The sequence below is a fragment of the Cygnus olor genome, chromosome 5 (genome assembly GCF_009769625.2).
Source record: "Cygnus olor isolate bCygOlo1 chromosome 5, bCygOlo1.pri.v2, whole genome shotgun sequence".
In the NCBI taxonomy this organism is placed as follows: Eukaryota; Metazoa; Chordata; class Aves; order Anseriformes; family Anatidae; genus Cygnus; species Cygnus olor.
This window is the reverse complement of record NC_049173.1, coordinates 10,483,063-10,508,304: the sequence shown is the minus strand read 5'-3', so window position 1 is coordinate 10,508,304 and position 25,242 is coordinate 10,483,063. Positions and strand designations below refer to the sequence as shown.

Here is a 25,242-nt window from a genome sequence, read left to right as displayed (position 1 = left end):
TCAAGCCAGCTGTCAACTATGATCAGCTTGATTCACTGCACTTCTCATATTCAATGGAAAATGTCGAGCAATACACATTTCTTTCACAGTTATCAGGTTAAACTGCAAATATGAGAATACAGAAAAATTAGCTTTAAAAGGGCAACAAGTTATTTGTTCTGTTTTTATTCTTGTAGTATTACAAACTCTGGAAAAAAATGAATACCGAAAAGATCAGGCAAATCATTACTTTTTGTATTTAATTTCACTGTGACAAAGTGACAAAACTCAAATTTTGAAAGTTCACTTGAAATTTAACAAAGACAGTTTATTTAACTAAGACTGCCTAAGATAAAAAGGCAAACAGTACAGTCAAAATAGAAAAGGTTATTTCCAGAAGACTATCAATCTGTGTTTGCTATAATGCTCTTCACTACCTAGTTTCGTCTTTTTCCTAAATCCTGCATGCAAAAAGACAAATATTTGAGCCAGCAATGAAGCTAAAACATGTATAATAGCATACATCAAGAAGTTTCATGTCAGAGAAGACTGCAGCAAGTCAAAACCTAGAATTCAGGATTTTTAAATACTGAACATGAAAGAAAATACTAGAATCCATTACCAGTTTCTTATGTCTATAAAAATTATAATAGTATGCAAGACAAAAAACATAAAAAGCTGTCATTTACCTTATAAAACTCATGAATTGCATGCAAGTTCACTCTCTCTCCATTCTTTCAAGAAAAGAATTCAAGCATGATTCAGTGCACTTACACAAGAGATCCAGACAAATGGGTCTCCATAAGGACACTGAAGAACTGTATGTCAAAGCACGATAAAGTGAATATTCCAGCTGCATAAAGAACAGGCTTATTTTTAGCAAGCAAGAAAAGGTATGAGCTATAGAGTAAGATCATCCAGTACGAATAAGAGAAGAAAAACAAGTTCAACTCCCTTGCTCCTAAATTAGCCACAGGGACTTTCATTTTCTGTACTTTGATGTGAGGAAGACTGCAGGGGAAACAAACCTAAGTACAATTAGATCAGGAGGCAGCTGCGGAGAAACAGAGAAAAGGAAAGGTTCTTTTGCCTGGGAAAAACATAGGGGTGGGAAGTAGGTATGCTAGGTGTCCAAAGGCTGGATGGACAGGAAACTAAATGAATAAGTAAGGTTGCGTGAGAGAAAGGAGGCCAGCACTACATGCGTGTGCACGCACAAAAGCAAACACCACCACACACACATGCTGTGGAAGCACCAGTCTGCAAATGACAGGGCTGCATAAAAGAGATGACTAAAGATGTCCTGAAAAGGAGCAGGTGGCTTTGCAAGTACTGGAAGAGTCTCCTGCTCAGGACTGAAAGATGCTTGGAGAAAGGGGGGACAGTCTGAATTCCCAAGGTTTAACAATTAAAGCTCTTGGAGGTCTGCACTGACACAATGAATTTTGTAATCTGTCTCCTGTAAGGAAGTACTGAAATAAGGGAAAGGACAAGGTCCATTTTAATTGCAATAACTTCGTATCAAAATACTTGCTTTAACTAGAAGTTATACTAATGCAACTCCAGAAGGATACAACCATGGCAAAGGGCATTAAAATTTACAGCAGCAGTGTAAGGAGTGGGAAAGCAACACCTTATGAGAAGTAACAAGTGAGCTCTTTAGGTAACGTTTATTTTATGACCTAATGTGCATAATGTTACGTGTCAGCTCACACACCCCTATATTCTCAACTATTCTACCTTTATATAAAAGCAAGTTCGGATCTCAATGTGCAGTGACAATTGGAGGCAATTCTCCACAAGCTCTGTTTAGTTCGAAATCTGGAGAAAAGCGTGAATCTTATTAGTCCAAGTTCACTGGATGAGAAATAGGTTAAAACAATGTACCATACTTTCAGGTTAAGCAAACTGGATAGGACTTTTCACCATTCCTCTTCCATGGACATCCACAACTAAGTATTGCTGTAAAACTGAAGAGCTGTGCCTGAGGGAAAACAACCCGTTTGGCTTCCACGGACTAGCACATCATTATTCCCTGTAACCTGCTGCACAGAACTGTCTTCTGGTGCCCAGAACAGCAGAACCACTAAACCCCGTAAATGCTACAAGGCCCCAATACTCAGAGAACAGAGAAGGAACAGGGAGAGCTGAATGGAATTTAAATGAATGAGAAGGCGGCAGACAAACAAGAAAAGGTAAAAAATATATCCATACACGTGGAAAAAAAGTGAATAAAAAGCACAAATCTCTCTCATATCCATCTAAGTAGATACTTGGTATCTAGATCTATAGAGGTGAAAAATTACATAAATATATAGAGAAGACATGGAGGGAAACAGTCCCTTCACATGTTCCAAGTAGGTTTCCTTTTCCCAATAAGAGAAATTATCTTTAGATTCCTCAAAACACATGAAGTTAGATATTAAGAGCTAATGTTAGTCATAAACTAATGCCATATTAATTAAAATTATAATGGGAAAATGGTCACACAGCAAATAAAATGTGATGATTATTTTCATCAAGTGTAAGCATCTAGTAACTTCATCCACTATAAACTGGAATACATTTGAGAAATCACAGGACCCGTCAAAACACTGCTCATGACATTCTAAATCCCAAAATGATGCAATTTTGCCTAAAAAGCTTACAAAAAGCCTCAGAGTAAAATACCAGATCAGGAGCATCTGAATTTCCTACAGTTTCACAGAAGTTCATTCTATGAGATCACACAGTTATTAAACTTGTACAGATGTTTCCAGACAAACTATCCTTTACTGAGGTGTGAAGAGACTGGGATTTCTAGTCCTGCAAGAATTCAAGAGCTTTTTTTTTTTTATTATTTTGCATCAAAATTAGCTTTAGACTGCCTTTTTTTTTCCCCTCATTTAATTCCCCCCCTCCCCTGAAGTTTCTTAGTTGGATTAGCTTTTCTATTTCTTTATTATTACTATTCTTTTTTTGGAAGAGCAAGATACAGCAAGCTTTTAGGAAAATGCTTCAGACTGATCAGATTAATCCTTTTTTTTTGTTTGTTAAATCTGTTAAGCTGACCCCCAGCTTGAAGTAGATGTCTGAACTGAAGGTGCAGGTAGAGGCTCCCCTATCTAACAAGTAAAAAGAATTTTAGGAATGAATGTCTTAGACCAGTGAACACCCTTGGTAAATAGTGACATATACAACAAATCTGGCTCTTTAACAAAAGCAACACACAAAATTGCAGCAGAAAATTGGGAAACCTTGGATCTGATTTAATTAGCAGCTTTTTACAAGGTCAAAATGTTCCAGGAAGCCTGCATGAAACCTTCCTCAGGAAAAAAAATGAAAAAAATCCCAGCAAATTGCTAGAATTCCTTGTGTCATCTTTTAATGAAATTATTTGCTTAGACTATGCTATGAGACCCCTGAAAGTATCTAGATTTCCATGACTGACATTGTAATTTGCTCATTTTAAACAAATGCCACTAAAACTTGCCTTATGTGCATGGCAGCCTCTTCCAAATACACCATTAAGTATTACGAACAGAAGTACTTGATACTTACAAGCTATTATCAAATTGTATTTGTAGCTCCCATCTGAAGAGCAATTTCTATTTCAGACTAAGCTCTTTATCCCTCAACATTTCAAATGAGAAACTTTAAGCAATTATGTATAATATATTTCCCTTCTCCTGCATTTTCTCTTGAGTTTACTACTAAAAAAAACTAACTTGCTTGTTTTTTTTCCCCCTTCACAATTAGATTTTGGCATATCTTTGCCTGACAGGCTATGGAAAGCTGTACAACTAACCTTGTAAAAACTGTTCAGCCATTTCTGAAGCTTATCAGAAGATTGTTAGAACACATTTAAAAAAGTTTAATTGTCTAACTGACAAATCCATGGACAGACTGTATGTAAGATGTTTAATGCCTTTTTATGTGGCTGCAGTTGTATGGATCATATAATTAAAATTAATAAACAACAAAACAATTCCACTTAAGAATTTTGGCACCAGCTATACATCTATCTAAATTCTAAGCCTAGAATTTGACAAGCCTTAACTCAGGAACTCAAAAGCAGCGTATATTCTTTGCTACTATTTTCACTGCAGAGAAACTGATTGTATTGGATGGTTCTGCCAATAAGAGTGTAACTGCTCTCAAGTTAAATCAGTACTACTAGGAGTGCTTTGTGTGTACACAAGTAGGTAAAATCTTCTACGTTTATTAATGGAAATTCCATGAGCGTGAAATTATAAGATTCTCCTGATACTAAAACAATTGGGCTACGTGTTGTAAACCTTCTGCTAAAAGCCTGACTGGAGCCACTTAAACATAAACAGTGAAGTTCACTTCTGTTATTTAACAGCAAAAAAAAAAGTTAATTCTCAGCTATATGTATTGGTCATAGTTTCAAGACTAAGAAAATTTAAAGGACTGATATTCCAGTTTGGGGTTTTGGTTTACACTAAAGACAAAAGTTTCCTAGGGAGCAATAAAATCAGATTCTTTGCATTTCTTGGCAAAGGCTTCAGTCAGTATCTATCAAAATAAAAGCACATAGACACCAGTTTCCGTTCATGGGGGGGGGGGGGGGGGGGGCGGCAAATTTAATATTAGGATATTAGGAAGAACAAAATGAGTTAAAGAAAGAATGGTACATAAGAGTACAAACTGATATTTTATTCTCCTTAAGTACATTAACAAGTAGAAAAATAATTTAAATTATGCAATTCCTGCAAATGAGTACCTGCCATCATGTACAGACTGTTTTCACCACACTAACATAGTTCTATTCTGTCCCACGCACTTTTCTTCTATTGTGTCTCTGCACTCCATCCTTTTTTTTCTCCTGAACTGCATTTGCTTTCTTGTTTTCTCGTTTCCAACGAGTTTCTCAAACATTAGATTACCTTTTTACCTGGAAAACTGTCTTCATCAGGTCAGTCCTGTTTCCAGGACTTCCTTTATGTAAGACTGTGATCCATTTTTCCTACTGATGACTGATAGGGTGGCTCCCAGTCCCTCTCCTGTGTACCACTGACCTCCAGTGGATAGAACTGTATTTGCTCTTTCTCACTGTTCAGACCACTGTCATTTCTATGGAATGAAGCTTGGATCACGCTAGGATATCTGTAAGAAAACAAAACCCAGCATTCTACGGCCACTGTTTCATGGCCACCGATAAAAGGCAGGAAATGACTAAACGGTAGAAGGACATTTGAAGCATCAGCATAATGAGGATCACAGAATCTAAAAAATAAATTTACGTTAAAAGGAGCTTCTCAAAGTAACCTGGTTCAATCAACCCTGCTCAAAGTTGCTCAGATTGCTCAGGACTAAATTAGGTTAAATTCTGAACCTCTACTAGGATGAAATTCCACCGACTCCCGGTAATCTGTTCCAAAGTCTGACTACTCTCATTGAGAAAAGATTTTCCCTGATATTTAATTAGAATTTCCCTTGTTACAAATTGTGTCCAAATCAAACTGGCTCAGCTACACATGCAAAAAAATGGAAGAGGCAGCTGTTCTCAGAGAAGTGAATCCCTCGAGACACCATCCAATCTCCCCAGCAAAGGAAAATGTTTAGTTATGTAAGTCTTATCTCCACATAAGTATACCTTCAGGATAGTGGTGGAAAGAGATCAGGCCCTGATTACAGCATAATTCCACTTCCAAGAGGAAAATTGTAAACAAGAGCAAACCCACCAAGAGGTCATTTCAGGAATAAGAGAACCACTCACATAATTTTTCCTTAGACTTTGTTATATAGATGCAAAGCTCTCAGATGAGCACTTACAGATAAGTATTCTTTTCACAACAAACCACATTTCACGGTCTGAAGAGACATAGCCTATTCCATTTTTAACATTCAATCTTCATTTAGAAGATTATCTGATAAAATTCATGCATTTATGTAACCTTGTGATGTTAAAAGTTCACTGTTATTCAACTAATTGCTGATCATGCACACAAGACTTTCACAGAATATAAAAAACATCGCATGTGACAAAATACCAATTCATAAAGTTATCCAAGTTGAATTCCAGACAGATTACCCATCATTTTTTCCAAGACTACTGATTCAAACATGAAAGCAAACACGTATCTAAAAGTTTTCTATGCATGTCACACTTCCAACTCTATCCCAAAATTAAATAAAAATCAATCATTTCATCATTAAAACAATACACATAGTAAAAATATACCTCAATGCAGACTATTTGGTAAGATTTGAGCTGTCTTCAGTGTTCCATTGGTTTGTATTGATTTTAGGGCTAGTCTAACATTCAGCATGCCAGTAACAATGAATAAGCCTAATGCATTACGTAAGTGTAAGCTGATTAAATCCTTGATCCCGAAGCCACCTCTTTTCCCCCCTCCCCCTCCCATTTAAAACTTGGTACAATTGAAAAATCTGAGTTTTATAACTTTCAGAACCCGATTTGTACCATTTATGGCATAAAACCCATCAAAACTTACAATAAAATCCCTTCAGGTCCTTCTCATCTTTTAGCAATTTCAGGAACTTACTAGAAGTATATTTTAAAAATGATCAGTTCCCTAATAATTTTTAATTTTGTGGCCAAACATATATTTTTTTCAGTATATACTGAATGGCACACAAGTAGGAGCGTTTACCAAGTTACCAGGTCTGAGCTCTACCCATAAAATTAACAGCAAATCGAACTAAACACACAGTTCAGTGCTGCCAAGAAGTACGATTGGAAGGCATACTGCACATGCCAGTTCTGATTTCCAGAAATTGTCGTCTCAAAAGAAGTATACGAGCTATGAGGAATGGACCTCAGAAGGTCATTAAAGAGTTATGTTCCCTTAGCATACTATAGTTCTATGATCTCACTACATTGTCAATATGACAATGGAAGCAGGATAAACAGATCCATGTAGATGATGTTATCAGCTAGTGTTCTCTACAGAAAAGAAATGTAGAAAGCAATACATGATTAACTGTTTTGAATAGGGAAAAAGATTCCTTCCACTAGCCCCACATACCATATATAAAACCAGCTGCTAAAAGCCGCAAAGTGACTAAACAGCTGAATGGAAAAAAAAACCCACAACCTACAACTTTGCTGCTGCATGTTTAAACGTACGTAAGAAATTTTAGATGCCAATTATTAGGCAATATACAAGGACAGAATCACTTAACCTGCACAATTGTTTTTAACATTTTAGTTGATTTTTTTAAGACATCTCAACTTGAAAAATCTGATTAGTTTTGTTTGTCTTTAAACTTCTTTGAAGCATTATTTTACCCAGACAAAAGAGCTCTAAGGCACATTTAGAAATCAACAGTGTTCCAACATAGACAATACAACTATGAATTACTGAGCTCAACTCTTCTTGAAATTCAAAAACGTTAAAGAATAATCAACTATACCTATAGTGCCTCAGAAGATGTAGCAAAATGGTCCTGAGTGAATGAGAACAGATTATGGTCTGTTGAGTCTTTATTAGAAGTGAGGATGAGAAAGGAGAGAAGAAAGTAAAGGGAATACCAACTCTGAAACAGGTTTTTAAGCCATGGTAATTTTGAAAGAGATAACCTATATTTTACTTGTAAAAGAGATGATGTTCAAGCCATAATTCACTGAATGCCACCAAACTGGTACTCTGTGCTATGCAATATGTATTTTAAATTAGCAACTTCATAAAATGATTTTTTTTTTTAAAGGCATAGAAATGAACCTCGTGTGCAAACCAGTATAAAGAGGTGGCTCTGAGGGGTATGTAACCTCCTCTATCAGCGTTTGAAAACATTCCAATCCATAGACACATTGTCATGTTTTACCTTATGAGGCTAAGTCACAAAACCACTATTAGTGAGAAAAAACAATCAAGAAAAGATGCCTGGACAAGCAATACTCATATGCAAGAGTAATATAGCTGATTTTTTCCTCATACAGGATGAATAAGAGATGAAGGCAGGTGAGAAAATGCAGTAGTTAACGAGACTGATGGCTTCTCATGTCACAGAAGTGAATTTCTTTCTAGGCAGAAAATTTACAGCTGTTCATGAAAATCACAACAGAACAAGAATTAGACATTTTCCACTGGTTCCTACAACAGATTTTGCAAACCAAGAAATTTTAAAACTTAATTATTTGAGTTGATTGAAAACCTGTATGATTTATTACTTACCCCATTCTCTGTACGCTTCTCCACAGGTATGTTTATTCCATTTCTTTGGTTCTGGGCTTGTCGTCCACCTAAAAGTAAAGTATCATTCGTAGTATTCGTAGTGCACAGTTCAGTTTTCAACACAACTGGTTCACAGTCTTTAATCTGTACTTTTAACGATTTTTTTTTTTTTAAAAGAACATTTTACCTATGAATTTTCATTCTGCTAGTTTTGACTCTCTCATTAGGTTATTCTCTGTACGCAGTGGAGTCAGCAGAAATATGACATTACTCCACAGACTTCCTCTATTAAAGGTATAGACATGTAGGCCTAATTTTCTGACGTGTTTTGGCAATGATATTATGAAAGGGAATGTACTGAGCATGACTACTGAAGTTTCATACTTCTGTGTCCACAAGAAGTAGCTCCACTAATGTACTATAAGTTAATATATTAGAGGAAGCTTCTACAATGCCTTGTAAACAACTTTATTCTACAAATTGATCCACAGGTCAATAATGAATTAAAAAGCCTCACATGCATGCTTCAGAAGGGACATTTTCTTTGTACATGTAAATGTGGCTTCAGGTGTATCTTGAATTTCTTAACATATTTTAAATTGGAATCGCCCAAAGGATGACTAAGTATTTTACAAAGTATCTAATTAACATATGTGCAAATCCTTATATATTAATGGACTTGCTACTTCTGGCACTCAAAGCAACCAGCAGCCACTTAGAGATATGAAGAGAAACCCCAGCTCAAAGCAATAAGGACTTAGCCAAAACTTGAAATTTGGTTGTCTGAAGTAGTCAGGTTAGATGAATGAGTGAGGATTGTCGGAGCATGCAAATACACAACTTACTTTGAGTTTCCTTTCCTCTCTCTCAGGCAGTCTGAGAGCCATAAAGTATATAATGCACAGCCTCAAAAATCTTCTCATAAATTAAGTAGTCTACACTAGTTAGATCAGAAAATTGAAATACTTTTATTTTTATCCCAGTCTTTAAAGAAAGCCCCTAATGTAATATGACATTGTTTTATATAAAGACTTTTTCTGCAGAAACAAACAGACCAGGGATTTTTCAAGGTGTGAATTATTGCTACCAATAAATATATCTACAGAAAGTACAGAGAAAGTAAAGCTTGTGAGACCTCTGCTGATGATGTCTGTAAAAGAGATTTGCTTCTAAAGGATGCAAAGTAGTTTACTGAATTTTTTTTGTGGGTGCAACAAAGAGCAGGAAGTCAGGAAGAACAATCCCACCCTCACAAAAAAATTGTGACTTTCTCTCAACAAGCAAAAACGCATCAAGTCTCTCATCTTCACTCACATTTTTGGATCAGTACTAAGCAGAATAGAAACCATTCTTACTACAAAAGCATTACTCAGATTGATAGAAAGTATTCTAGATAAGGGAATTTGAGAACATCAATCAACGTGACATTGAGCAATGTTCAAAAAGACTTTGGTATAAGGAAGTTGTATTGCCTATATCTACCAAAATTTACTCAAACAATTGATATTTGAAATCACTTCAGAAAACATTTTAGATATTTAGGTAACAGCATTATAAGGTAAGTGTACTTACTCTGTTCATTACTTTCAGCTGGCGATTCCTCATGACGAAGAAAAAATTTCACCTCTTCCCTCCGGGGACCCCATTTCTGCAGGTGGTCATACATCATATGATCAAAGGGTATGGGACGTTCTAAAAACGATAAAAAATAACCAAATCTATCACAACTGTTTTAAGTTAAGCAAAGTTTTATAGAACATTAAAAATAATGTCTTTTGTAGTAATTCAGTCCATCCAATGTGTTTTCACTTATGCAAAGTTGAAGAAGCAAGCATACACCAACAGGAAGTAGTAGCACTGTGTTAAAAGCCTGCCTATCACTATAACACAGGTCACTGCTTAACAGCAGTACGTAACCAGTTTGCAGAGCCATACAAAAACTAACAGTGTCTACAAACCTTAGTTTAGCTATATCAGGAATTCTTCATCACAACCTTTTTCACAATGCTGATCTTTGCACCTTTGCTCCCCAACAGCAGATGGATATTTTGCTCTATTATGCAGATGATTCATTCAGTTTGAACCTCAGGGCTTCCACACAGACTAAAAACCAAGTCATTGTATTGACATTTCACCTACTAAGAACTTGGGTGGGTACTTCTACTCCAACACACTAGGCTGGATGTTAACTTCTAGTACACGTGAAATTATTGGTAAATCTTTGAAGAGATAAAGGCTGTTCTACACAACAATAAGTCTTTGTTTTCCCCAGAAGAAGTGTTGAACATTCTCATAGTACAGTTATTTCTTCAAAAGCAAATCTTCTATTACTAGGATGCTATGCACTATGTATATAGTATTTCAAAATGAGTATGTATTTCAAAAGAAAAATTTTCACTGTTTCTATAATTATTGTTGAACTTATTTTGAAGTACTTTGGCTAAAAGTAAGAAAAAGCTTAAGAGCTTCCTAATACTAAACACAGTATTAAGAGATCTCTCCTGATCAGAATAAAACAAATGACACAGTGACATTAGAAAAAATCTAAATTAGTCGTCCTACATACACTTCATACAAGCCACTGTTACTACAGAAAAACAGGCTTGGATGGAAACCAGAAGGTGGAGTTTGCATTCTTCATTGTTAAAAGGAAAATCCTTTCTGTCCCCAAAACTCAAACCACGCGATCTCCTACCAAGCAGGACACTGCCAACAATGTTAGCCATTTCATATTTAACCCATTTGATGCAAGATGACAAAAACGATACAAAGATATAACAGATACCTTCAAGAAAGCTTAGAAGGAAGGATTAAAGGAAAAAACAAAAGACAAAACACATTACAAGCTACCTTTTTTTTTTTTATAATGAACTGTGTAAATGTATACACATGTTGACACTACTGGGATACTTTATTGTAGTATTTTGAAGACAATGCATTTGGATCACTTCATTCAAAATATATTTAATACTGCAACCGTCTTGTGAAAAATCTGTCTTGTCAAATACCTTGATCTCACCAATGCCTTGCTAAGATCTTCCCAATATACAAATAAGCACACCCTAAGGCACTGTATTTTAAACCATTTAAGAAAACAAAAAGCCAAGACCGTGTCCCATTCTACATTAGTCATTTCCTTCAAATCAAGCAGAATTCCAAGAAAACTATGCCTTCCAGGGAAAGTTGTTTTCAGCTAGAACTAGAAGAAATGTTTTACATTGAAGATACAGAAATACCATGATCCAATACAATGGATTTTATGACAAGATCAGACAAATTCACATACTAGAAGGTACAGCAAAAAGGTAACACTATAATTATATTGTTATTGGATAATATCTGGTATGTAACTGGTATATTTCTTTTCTATACACAGTAGCAAGCTTTTAGGAAAATTCAGTTATTCGATTTCATTCAATTCTACAGTTATTTCAAAAGTATCAAATACAGCTCTGCAAATGCTACCACAGTTTGGGTTTTGGAGAAAATTTCTTAAGCTTGGATTGTCAGATAGTCTTTTGCTTTTTTTCCCCCTTCTCTTTTTAAGAGGGAAGTGGTGTGTTTTTTTTTTTTTCCATCTGAAAACTGCAAAACTGATTAAAAATACTCTGCAGAGGAAAACACCTCTAGGGCACCTCCTCAAAAAAAAAAATCTCCATATGCTTTTTCCTTATTCTATTTCCAGTCTTTTTACACTGTGTATAGCCAGGGATACAGATAAAATGATACTGATTATAGTAGGCATCAAAACACAAGAAGTCGTCTCTGGAATGATCACCTGTCCACATGGGCCTGTCTCCTCTTTCCAGTACCAGCAAGCAGTATTTGCTTGTGGAAGCAGCGTAAGAAATAGAATAAGCAAAAACTGATCCTTTCCCTAATCTACCCTTCTAGCTTCCAAGTCACGCCTTGAGAGACTTCCTAAGATCAAGCAAAATCCCATGTCATCAGCCCCATGTTCGATATCCAGGGGTTCTGTCCTCTACAGGTGCCTATGCCAATCCTGTCAGATCCCTTCAGCTTCTGGCATCCTGTGACAATGAGTTCTACAACTTAAACAACAGGGGTGCTTCTTCACACAATGTAATTAAATTATGACAAGAAAAGACTTAATTGCTTGTCCTTAAATATTCATGTTTGGAGCTGATCACTTTTCATTTTCTCCATACCTCTTAACTTCATAGAATCACAGAACATCCTGAGTTGGAAGGGACCCACAAGGGTCATAGAGTCCAACTCCTGGCTCTGCACAGAACCACCCAAAAATCAGCCCCCGTGTCTGAGAGCGGTGTCCAAACGCTGCTTGAACTCCGTCAGGCTCAGTGCCATGACCACTTCCCTGGGGAGCCTGTCCCAGTGCCCGACCACCCTCTGGGTGCAGAACCTTTCCCTAACCCCCAGCCTGACCCTCCCCTGTCCCAGCTCAATGCCGTGCCCTCGGGTCCTGTCGCTGTCCCCAGAGAGCAGAGCTCAGCGCCTGCCCCTCCGCCCTCGTGAGGGAGCTGCAGGCCGCCGTGAGGCCTCCCCTCGGCCTGCTCTGCTCGGGGCTGAACAAACCAAGGGACCTCAGCTGCTCCTCGTACATCCTCCCCTCCTCCTGCATTCTCCCCTCCAAGCCTTCATCATCTTCGTAGCCCTCCTTTGGGCACTCTCTAGTAGCTTTTTTTTTTTCCCCTTTATTTATCCTTGGCTATTCACAGTGTAAAGAGAGCTTCAAGCATTCCGATATTTCTGGACTGGTCTTTGAAGGAGAAAATAGTTTTAATGGAATGGAAAAATAGGGAAGCAAAAGAGAAGCCAAACAAAAAGAGCAGGCAGAAGAATGCAACAGTGACCCATATAATCCCATTATCCAATATGTGCAGGATCAAGTTTAGAGAACAGGCAATAAAGCATATATTTTGAAAAACACTCAGCTAATATACAATGAAATATCTAAAGTTATTTGCAGAGACAAGCTATTCAATTTCAGAATTATCCAGTAAAATACCTTTCTGAAGGTTAGAAGAAACATACTATTCTTCTGTATTACAAACATTCTTGACTATTGTCAGTGTGTTACTACTACATTTACTGCTAATGCTTCTGAAGATTCTTCAGAATTCATAATCCAAACAAATAAAAAAATACCCTTGTGAAGCCCCTGTAATTCATTTACTATTTAGTGTGCACGCTGGATCCCATTTTTTTCTTAGATTAAAAGAATTTTACACGACTCCAAGTACAGAGATTAACACAATGCAGCCACAGTTAGCTTCAACTGCTTTCAGTGGGGAAGGGTCATTTAAAATACAAACTAATTATATTCATCAGCCAACTCCTTTCCTAAAAAAACGGAAACAGACAATAAACAAAAACCAAAACACCGTATTTAAAAACGCAGAAGCTTTTATTTTCCTTTCCTTGTACCTCACTCAAGTGGACTTCCAAGAAACATTGTAAATAGTGTCTGTAAATACAAGGTTAAGGTCAGGAGCTTATTAAAACTCAGTTCTTAAAAAGGAATTTTAAAAACATGATTTTCAGGTTTTTCAGCTCCTAGAGTGAGGTAAGATTTCAAGTGCTTTCAAGCACGTCCACTAAAATTGCAGCAAGAATCGTCTAAAGACCACAATGGGTAAAGTACCTAAAGGGCTTAGTTCATAGACTTTAGGACACAGAAGATCTGAAGCTTTAGGAATTTTTCCTAAATAAAAAGACTGTCAGCTAAATATAGTAAGTAATGATGCTTGATAACGAGTACCAAGAAACTGGATGTCTGAACAGGGTTGGGCTAATTCTGGAATGGTGAGGAGTGGCTGCAGCATGGCTGCTGGTTAAGCAGGTCTCCCTTTACTTGTAAGGCCCTGATCCTAGGAGCTTTAAGAGCTTTTCAAAATAAAAAGATCCTGTTTACATCATAGACTTGAAGAATCAAAACTAGTAGTTTTCAGACATGACCATGGAGAGAAATGGGAAAGATTTTCTATTACTTTTGCAATACTTTCACCAAAACAATTTGGAATATGCAGCCCTAAATTAGAGAGCAAGCTGCAGCAGTACTGAAACAGAGAGATGAAAAATGACGTAGTAATCATTTGTAACAACTTAGGCACATGAAAGAGACTCGGAAAAGAAAGAGGAAGAGGAAAGGGACATTAACATTTGACACAAGAAACAAAGAGTTGAAGTCCCCATTCCTTCCTTCAGTTTAAAGCCTTTAAACCTCAAAAAATTGGAGGTAGAAAGCTTGATCTTACATTTACTGAAAGTTAGGGTAGCACAAAGGAGCATTTTCTGGAAATACTTGCTCTTTAAGAATAAAAAAACACTTCAGTTAAATGTTTTCTAGTTGTTACAGCTTTAAACATATTTGTCAGTAATTGCACAAACAGAAGAAAAAGAAGGTGAAATAGGAGAATGGATATGGAGTAGTAATTAATAGGATGGATCCCTATGATTTAACAATAATTTTAAAAAAATTATTTCTATGAAAACTCAAGTGAAAAAAATGTAATCTATGTATACATTCAAAATTACTTGCAAAAACTCTTCGATTTTTAGTTAGACAAAAATTCTGAAAGATTAACTTGAGAAATGAGCTAAACACCTTTCCTTTGAAGCAAAAGTTTTGAGGTTGGGCGAGTTTTAGCTATCCAAAGACCAAAACACAGATACAGCATCAATGTTTCAACAGAGAATTGCAAAAATCTTTCTGTTGAAACTATATATCTTATATTTAAAACAGAGTAATTTTTAAGCTTCTGAATTAGTTTTTATTCTGATTACATGTATTCTGTTGTCTGTAATAAAAATGTGTTTATGCCTGCTATACAGGAAACCAGAATACAAAGTAATGGATTATGTCCACAGTTGGGAGTTCACTGTAAGATCAGAAAAGTATCTTTACCTACGCAGGTTTGCAGTTGTGTACTAGAAGTGTATTTCCATTTCTTTCACAGTCACTCACGTCTGCTATAATTAAATTCAGAAAGACCAACAATATCAATTGCTAAAGGCCATCCCAGATGTAAATGAAGTGGATAATTGAGTAACGGACAGATTTAAAAGCTTGAAATCCATTTTCTTTTGAAACGCACTACAAGTTCCCAGCATCATACCTATCTTTTGACCTCCTTACCCACCATGACTTGCAATAGCTGGGGAACACGGAAAAATATGTTTTTCTTTCCTCCTGCCATAGCCTGAGAAATCCATGCAAAGCGAGGAAACTTCAAACTTAGTAAGCATAAGGTGCTACAAAATTCACTGACATATCAGGTACAAATGCTGTTGCCTTTTTTCAGCTATTAATCACCTAAAGAAACCAGAGAAGAATATGAACAGAGAATGAAAAACTAAAACCAAATGCACGTAAACCGAACACTTATGCCATGCAACTTCAAGAAGAATCAGTTTCTTAATTGTAATACAAATGATTCCCAATCTGTTTTGCAACTCTTAGAAAGCTCCTCAACCATTTCCTTATCATGCAACAACAGAGAAAAAACTAACAAAAATACTCTTCCACTGGCACAGTATACAGCAGTTTCATTGCAAATTGCTTCCCACTTCCCACTCCAAACCAATGGTTTGAGTTGTTTGTTTTAATTTCTTAGTCTTGTATTTTCTACACCAGATCTCTGCTCCTGGCTAGAATTATTTTTAAAAACTGCAGTGGAAGGAGCTTAATTTAGCTCCCAGGAGCAGCTGAAGGAAAATCACCACCCCACCCTCTTGAAAAGAAATTTCAAGTTGTTTCACTGAGAAACTTATGTATCGACAGACTTTGGGGCAAGAAGTTGAGACCACCAACATGCAGATTTTACAACACTATCTATCCTACATCTAAGAAAAGCAAACAAAATGCTTGTCCTGAAATTCCTGTCAGACAGACTTAAAAACAGTGTGCAGGACATTTTTTTTTTTTGCTGACAGCACAGGTCTGTTTGAGAGCTCCAGGAATGTAAGCAGGTATTTCATTTATTTATTTATTTTTAATTTTATTCCCTCTAGTACTGTCTGTTGCATACTTTCAGTGGAAGATAATCCATACACTTATCACCTCAGGTAAGATAGATTTGTGTGAACACCTTTGTTTCAGTTTAAAACCCAAACCAACCTAAAACGCTATAGTGACTGCAACACTTACATCTCCATTGAGTAACGGGACGAAAAACACACAAATCACAGGATAGATACCCAAATTTGGTTTTAGTTCCTCCATCACATCTCCTCAGATAAGTTTTATTTCCCATTTTATATAAACTTTTAGCTTCAGATATCCAGCATTTTCAGAAATAGTGTGTTACATCCACAAATAAAATATGTTCTGTTTGAAGTCATTGTAGAAAGTTCATGCTTACATTTGCCAGAATTGCAAGGCATAAGCGTCCGATAAAGACGCTGTGGATCACTGGCTAGAACTTCCAGTCATCTTTTGAAGCTAGCTGACAACATTCTCTGCATTTTTGGGAAGTACACCCTCAAAGTATTGTGAAAGCAGGAGAAGAAATAATACCATATATGTTACACTTTTACAGACCATTGGTTGCTAAGTATTAGGGATAAACAAGTGCGTGCAGATCCAGTTTATAAATTCGTGATACACTTGGCATTTTGGCTCTTTGTTACCTAAACTTCCAATTTGAAAAAAGCCTTCCTTTAAGTTTTATTCTTAAAGACAGTTTTATAAATACAAGCTGAATTTGTATGCCAAGAACTGCAAACATGCTTAGCCTCCCGTCTGCTTACTCTTGCCTAAACTCTACAAATTCCCATCTAATTAGGAAATGGTTTCGAGGCACCTTCTCTCCTTATAAAGTCTTAGAACAGTTAAAAAATGAAAAGATATCCCAGTAGGAAACTATTCTAGATTGCTAATACTTAAAAGCTCCACAGGCATCTGAATAATGCAATAAACTTCTCTTCTTGACAAAATGAATAAACAGCCCCGAACAAAATATACCCCCTCTATAAAAAATAAGAATTCTGTATCAAGTTACGAACTCATCAAGTCTTTATACAAAATAGATGACAAACAGCTTAAACAGGGCTAACCTTAGTAACCGAGGAATAAGAACCTACCTGTTATCCTCACCCATTCACTGATCCTACTCATACATTGATACACTATCATAACCTGGAAGCTTGTACTACACTTAATTGAAAGAACTCATCTAGAAACAGAACGCATAATAGGGCTTTTTTTGACATGACTGCTCATCCCACCATTCTGTGAAATAACTACAACACAAATAGAAAACAGGCACTACTACCTGCCCCAAGGGAAGTTATCGAATTTTTGACAGTACACGTTCATGAAGAAGTTGGAGATAATTCTGGCACAACTCTGTATGAAGAACTTCTGTTAGTTACAATCCAGGAGGAAAAACCCATACATATTATATGGTTCTATGATTCTGTTATACCCATTCTTAATTTGCAGGTTGTTATCACGTGGCTAACAGTGAGGAAATAGGATGGGAAAGAATCCAGTTGGTAATCTGCACTCACTTCTTGTATAAGATCGCTGGCATTACAAATTATTTAAATCCTAATCCCATCCTAAATATGCTGTATGTCTATTTGAAATAAATGACATCTAGAAGTGAAAATACAACCATCCTTCCAAAACCCCATTTTATTTTTAAAAGGCAGATCCTGAATACTTTATGTAATTTGAAGATCTGAAATACAGAAGACTAACACATCTTACACATGCCTTTTATCAAATACTCCATCCTGAGAAAGGAAAACAAGGAGAAAAAAATATCAAGATTTGCATTAATCTCTACAGATACTAAATACCATGCTCTGCATGACAGTTTGCCAGGAGAAAAATGCTGAAGTACAATTAGAAATTATTAATACTGAAAAGTCAGTCTTACCATTTCTCGTAATTGTTACAAATATTTAAACCAATTTCCACCAAACATTTTGCTCACCGTTTCCACGCCATACTTCAGCCAGATGGCAGCTTCCTTCTCCAGGCTCTTTGCAGAACTCTACTACATCGCGACAGGTTGTTTCTGGTGTAATTGGAACTTCTGTCAAAATCTGCTCATTGTTGCTCAGAAACACGGTTAATATCATCTGAAAGGAAAAAAAAAGTAGCAGAATATTCAAAAACATGACAAGAATATGAATATGGGTAAGATTTATAAACCCTCTGTAAATGGAGCTATATGTTTAAGGTTGGTTAATACTATCATAAAAAAAGTTTTCAGTTTCTTGTAACTTAGCCAAAGATTTAGTCCTTTTGTTGATTTTTTTTTTTTGATAAGTGTGAACGGAAGGTTTTTCTTTTTGTTGGTGGTAGTTTTTTGTGGGGGTTGGTTGGTAGTGGTTTTTCTTCTCTTTCATTTCAGTTGAAATAGTTTAGTTCTGTCTGACAATGAGGCTGGGAGGGAAGGAACAAGTTTTGCTATATTAGATGTTTTAAATCATAGCATTTAAATGTTCCAAATAAATTAATACTTTGTAAAGTAACATAAAGCTCCACAGGTGGGAAACCCTTTGCAGTTTGTCTGAAGATCCACTCACATTTAGTTGGATTGCAAGCCTTGGAGTAAAACAGAACAAAACCAGCATACAAACAGGGGAAATAAAAGCGTAACATTTTGCAAGGGGTTGCATTTGTTTAGTTAGTTACTTGCTAGAGGTAAAACCTCTGAAAAGTCAGTTGTTTCCACACTACTTCAGCGCCCACCCTGCGCCTGCTGTGTTGACCAGATCAGATGCACACGCAACCTGCCCGCAGAGGCACTAAGCATGCTCTCCTGACTTGTACTTGTACAACATCAAAGGACTACTTTCCCTCTAGTAACTGCTCCCAGCTATTCCAGTTGGAAAGCTGCCACAAAATAGTTTTTCTTCCCCTCCGCACCTTAACAATATTCAAAATAACTTGACATCAAGGAAAACAGAAAGAAGAAAGAGTACAATCAAATCTATAAAGGAGCAAGCCTAGCTCTAAGAGCTAGCACTAACCTCAGTTGAAGTAAACTTTTGTTCAAATACTTTGCTCCACCTTAAATAAAGGTGTGCAGAAATACACATAGCTGGAGCTATTCCCATCCCTGCTCCTGTTAGCAGATGTACCTTGCTGCAGAGTCAAGCACTCAGAAGTTGCACATCAACTTCACCCACCTCACCCCCTCGGTGCATGTTCTGATATGGCCAATAATAATACATTCGTTTGCTGCACCCCTCTATTAGGGACCTCTGCCTTAAAGAGCGTTCTCAATGAATTTGGTCTGTAGGCCCTTATGGCATTTGCTGCAAAAGCTGGAAGCGTGTCCTTACCAGCTCAGGGGCTTGTAAGGAAACAGAAACAAAACAAACAGCAAAGTCCCAATACAATAATACTAAAAAGATTCATTTTATTCCTGAGTGAGACTGGTTTGAGGACCAGTGAAGGTTGTATTCAGAAGCAAATATTTCTATGTAACACTAAATTCTCAGAAAGATACTTAGCCTTCAGTTTCTGCTCAAAATTAATCAGATACTTTTAACTATTTTATCATTCCCTCACTCTCCGGCACCTCAATTTACCATCAGTATGCTAGTCATGACAACATTCTGTAAACTTAGGGGGATGGAGCAGAGATAATGTGATGTTTAAGACATAGCTACCATAATAGATGTCCCTAATGAATGTGGCAAAATTATTAATTTTGTCTTCCAGGAGGATCTGAAAGAACTTTCTCTGTAAATAAGATTTAATATCGCATATTGAACCACAATGATAAAACCTAATTATTTAACAGCTCTTCATTAAATAACCACTTGCCACTTAACCAGAGTTGTGCTTCAATTTGCATTGGCAGATCTTAAAAAAAAAAAAACAACACACCTCACATTCAGAACAGTACTCATTTCCGGGACATATTACATGCACCCAACTGGAGATGTGCACTAATAACAGCTAGATACTGAGCAAGAGCACTCCATCCCAGCACTGTCAACTTTAGACGTAAGCACAGGACCAGTCCCAAGAAAGCCCAGGTTCCCAGCCCTCAGTCTCCTCGGCAGACCTCCAGGCTGTTTTAGCCCATCTTTCTACTCTCCCTCAACCTGTCAAGCTTGTACGCCATATCCTGAAGTTCTCAGAGTAACTGCATTTCAATGCAGGGAGCAGTCATCCAGGGCTGTAAATGTACCAGAACTCACCCCCGAGTTTCTCCAACAGTATCTCTAAAGGGAGCTATTGTAGAGCTAGGATACAACCACAGTTAACAATACAGATGTCTGGAAACCACCTACTGTTTACAGCTCAAATCGTTATTTCTCCACATATGAAAAAAGATCCAAGCACAGTCAATCGTCAGTGGCTGTGGAATCTTTTACACAATAAACATCTAATAGAGATTCTAGTAGTGGAATCTGACCTCATATTTAAGAGGGGAAGAGTCGTATACGAACATAAAACACTAGGCTTAGAAGCAACCTTAAGAGGTCATCCGAGCCAGTCTCTTGGCCTCGGGCAGGATCACCTATACCTCCATTATTCTGATGCTTGTTCAACCTGTTCTGAAAAGCCTTTCATGGCGGAAACTCCACAACTTCCCTGAACCATCCAGCCCAGAAATCCAGGATTCCTGCCGTAAGGAAAAGTTCCTTAAAGTCTAGTCAAAACTTTCCTTGCCACTGTTTAAACTAACTAGTTCTTCTCCTAGGATAAACACTTTTTTCCCTTTTTCCTCTGCAGTTATATTCAGGAATACCTAAATAAAAAAGCAATAGCTGTTTAATTTAAACACCACCAGTATGTCAATTATTAATGCCAGAATTCTGAAATGGTTTCCCCAAAATACTTGATAGTAATTTCAAAATGAAAAGCAAGTTTTTATGAGAATGCCCAGGGACACTGGCATTCCCCGAATCAAGAGGAGATACATGCTTCTTCATGGTCTGTCCCAAAGACCTGTTCCCTTGTTGTGAAAGACTAAACAGAACGGCTTAACATCACGTGGCTTCACATGGCTTCCAAGTTTCGATTTTTGTATTGCTGCAAAGATAATAGTGCCCCGGAAAAGTTGTTTCGTGTATTCAAGATTATCTGCCTACATCTGCAGACTGGCTGAAAAAGAAGAAAGGCCTTGGAGGTGCAAGTTATCCCATACAACTCAGTTGATTCTCCATAAATTCAAACCTCAACCACAATATAAACACACGATCCCCCCTCTGCAAGACCAGGCCCAAGTCTGCTGTACCTCCAACGCAACATTTTCAGCTCCCTCAGCTCTCAGCCTGCCCCAGCACTGCCTTCTCCAAAGCATGCTGTCACTCACCTCGCCAGCTGGGCGACAGCCCAGGGAAAGGTGTCCCTGTAACGAGGCAGCAAGGTGCTGCAGCCATCATACTACTCCCCAAGCTTGTTTAAGTAAGGATTTATATTTATTTTTAACAGGTGGTTGGAGTAACACCGTGGGAACTGAAACATTGTACTGTGAAACAGATGGCCTGAAGCATACAAAGGAAAACTCAAAATATTGAAAATTATTAACATACTGCAGTATTAATTAGATTTTCGAGTCAGTGTCGTAGCTATCCCTATTTATGGTGAAGGCAGAATAATAATCGGAGGTAATTCATAGTGATAAAATACAAAGAAGCATTGATGGAGCCCGGAAATTTCCTGCTGAAGAATACGAGCGAGGCATATACATGAAATACACAGTACACCCACTGAAGGAAATTAGCGGTATGAAAAAGTGTTCTTAGCCCAAGATTAGGATACAGGGGAAATGGTAAATCCTTCTCACTTTAAATGGATTCCAAACATGAACAATTGCAAAAAAACTAGGTTCTTAAAAGTGAGATCATAACCATAGCAACATTTCAATTCAGTCATCAAAAATCTTGGAAGTACGGCCGCAATGGCACACAGTAAGATCTGCCCAGGACTCGTGAAACGTAACCCCACTGCTTCTAAATCATACTTGGTTTCCACAGCAATACCAAGCTCCAAATCCTACCCTTTCCTCAATACACAGATGTTATCTGTCTGCTACTGTCCTCTGCAACCCCTGGTTCCGAACCTTCCAAACCAATGGCTTTATTCCAGCTTTCATCAATTCCCATCTCTTCCTACTCTTTCTTCTCCACCAACCTCTATTACAGTCCTTCACAGTTCAGGTCTTTTCCACGCCAGATAAGCTGTATCAACCTCACAACCCAACTGCTCTGTTATTTCACTCATTTCTCAGCTTACTGGAAAGCTCCTGCTAGGACAGCCTCAAAATCCTCCCAAGATCTTCTCTACTCAATGGAGTCAGGTTGGTGCACATGTTTCTCTTAGGCTGTTGTCTCTGCTTCCCTGTTCCCATCCCAGTTCTCCTCTCCCATCATACTTCCTGGGTTATTTGAAGGGCACACGTAATCATCCCCGCCGTTTCTCATGGAAATAGGAGGGAGGGATAAATCCTCAAGATCCTTATCCTCATTTATTATCTCCTCTCTTTCCAAAGCTGGATAATGTCACCCACAAATTTCAACAGGCACCTTCCAGAGCTATGACACAGTTTTATCTGTCCAGACCTGATCTCTTACTGATGAATCTGAAACCCTGACCATCTCCTATTATCTCTCGTGAATGCCTGGCTACCAATTCAAGTTCCACACGGCCGTCACACAGCCCTTACCCAGTTATTTCCAATGACTCCCTGGATTTCATATTCATGGTAACACGAGGATACCTATCATTATGAGCTGTAATACAGGCATCTTTCACCAATTATTTTCTCAGTCTTGTGTCCCTAATCCAGCCACAGTGCTTCTGTACAATACGTAAGGCATAGCCAGTCTCTCCTATCAATCAGTCCAGCTAATACTCTCAGAGCTTGGAAACGTGCCTATTGGTTTTTCAACTTTCCACTGGTATGCCTTTTTTTTTTTTATAAAGAAAAGTAACAATGAATAAAAATGATTTTTCAAGGCTATGGCTTTGACCATGTCATCTTTCTGCATTAATTTTTTGGTCTTCACTTCCCAATTGCGACATGGAGTCTTCCTCCCTATTGTTTTTCACTCAGTATCAAGAAACTGATGCCAAATCAGTCCTTTACACCAGCTTCTTTCTACTCTCCATACAGTGAACAGGTGTTTTTATGCTTTCTTCTCTTCTAACTCATCTACCACAGCAAAGGTCCCACAGGGCCACAAGTGAGAGTCCAACATCCCTTGTTCTCTATGAGCTTCTTCAGGCTATCCTGTTTTGCAGCACCAGTTGCACTCCCCTAGTACAATAAAACTACAAGAACTGCACAAAAACAGAAGAACAGAAGACAGCAGCTGATGCACGTTCTTAGTTGCAAAATTGCCTAGAAAGTTAAGAACTCCAACTTCTGAATGAAGTCTTTTTCCTCACCATTTTTCTGCAATCTTACTAAAATAATACAATGCTTTTGATCTTCAGCTAGTATCTCAAATTCAGAAGAACAGGTATGTTTTTAACTAGATCCTCTTTAACAACAATTTTCATGGAAACAACAAATACATCTTACTCAAAGATTACCGTATGCTACCAAGACATGAAACACTGGTGCTTGAGTAGAAATAAACTGTACATAAAATCTCTCCATTGCCTTATACCCAAGTTAATTTACTAACTCAGATAACACAATAAACGCTGGCGTTTCAGGCTAACGCAATCCAATATAAGCACACATCTCCTGATACCTTAACTCTAAGAAAATTGAATTATTTAAGCTTTCAGAAAGCAACCAGCAAAGTAATATTTCAGGACATGCTGAAATATTAGGATTTAAAACATGTTAGAGTTGATTTCCACTAATAATATTCGTAATATTCAACTAAAAAAAGAGAACCAGTAAGTTCTAGGGATGAAGATGAATTCAACCGATTTTTGCTTTACGTACGACTGCTTTTTAACTAAAACCCACGCTTCCACCCAGATACAGGGTTCCTGACAAAAATGGGATCAGAAGACCGTTCCAGTTCTCAAAGGTAACTTACTTTATATCCACAACTACAAAGTCACTTAGAAAAGTCAATCTATGAAAGATTAAAATGAAGATCAAACACCATAGAAAGGGTTAAGAAGAAAAAACATCCTGAGAACATGAAAAACACTTTTTTTTCCCCCACTGTTTTTCTATCCACTGCTTTCCTTTTCCTGGTATTAAAGCTACAGTGGACAATAGATCTTTTTTGTTAAGAACTTCTGCCATCTTTAGAATTATCTGATTGTGAGTTAAGAATACACTGGATACCTAATAATTTAATATGGCTACACTCACTAGCAGCTGCTGAGTCTTATCAGATTTTTCATTTGCTTTTTTTTCCTTAAATTAACCTAGAAACTTCATTGTGTAAACATTTAAAAAAACAAAACCAATAACCTCCACCTCTTCCAGCAGAAAAGTGATTAGATGCTTCCAAAATACAAAATGTATATTATTAAAACACTGACACACAATGGACTGAAAGTACAGAATAATTCTGGCAGCAATGCCTGCTTTATTCCCTTTGTTTCGTGGGAATTGGAATATGTTACCTTCTCACCAGGCATCTCCCCCTTAATGAAGCGTTCAAAAACAAAATCCATTCATGAGCTTGTGCTTTGCCATTTCAGAAAAAGTCATGGTTAAGTCCATGGCTGCCACAACTCCACGCTGAGAATAGTCAGCAAAGAAAAAAAGACTTCTTTTGCACAGCAGAGACCTCAGTATCTCCCAACACATTTTGATAGCCTCCCAACCTTGATTCTGCTGGCCTGGGAGCCCAGGCATTCGCTATATTTATCTATATTTAAGGTGCAACTAGAATACAGTTTTAACTGAAACATCCAAAAGCATATCTTACTGAAATGCCAAAGCCCCATCATTCAAACAAACTTTGATTAAGACTGACATTTTCATTTACTAGAAAAATCAGCTCATGTGACGCAAGAAAGATTGTGAAAAGGTGAAAAAACAACCCTTTGGTGATAAGACATGCCAGTATTCCCAACCCTGCACAAAGAATGCTCAGAAAAAGTCTCAAATTAAATCATCCTGTGCAAGTCAGCTTGCATAAAATTCATGCCACTACATAAATCTTGCACCAGCTAAAGCTGTAAAAATTCTAGTTGCACATCTCCAGCACCAAAGCAGAATTTTATTTCCTTTGCAAT

General features: G+C 37.3%; 1 protein-coding gene across 4 annotated transcripts in view; it reads right to left on the bottom strand.

Annotated features, from left to right (window-relative positions):
• PPP1R13B (protein phosphatase 1 regulatory subunit 13B) overlaps positions 1-25,242 on the bottom strand; it is a 72,284-nt gene that overhangs the window by 29,192 nt on the left and 17,850 nt on the right. For all 4 annotated transcript variants that reach the window (XM_040558819.1, XM_040558818.1, XM_040558816.1 and 1 more), the window contains exons 2-4: positions 18,050-18,197; positions 9,696-9,815; positions 8,124-8,191 (exon numbers count right to left, since the gene is read on the bottom strand). In XM_040558819.1, the coding sequence (XP_040414753.1) occupies positions 8,124-8,191; positions 9,696-9,815; positions 18,050-18,197 (336 nt within the window). The remainder of the gene's footprint in view (positions 1-8,123; positions 8,192-9,695; positions 9,816-18,049; positions 18,198-25,242) is intronic.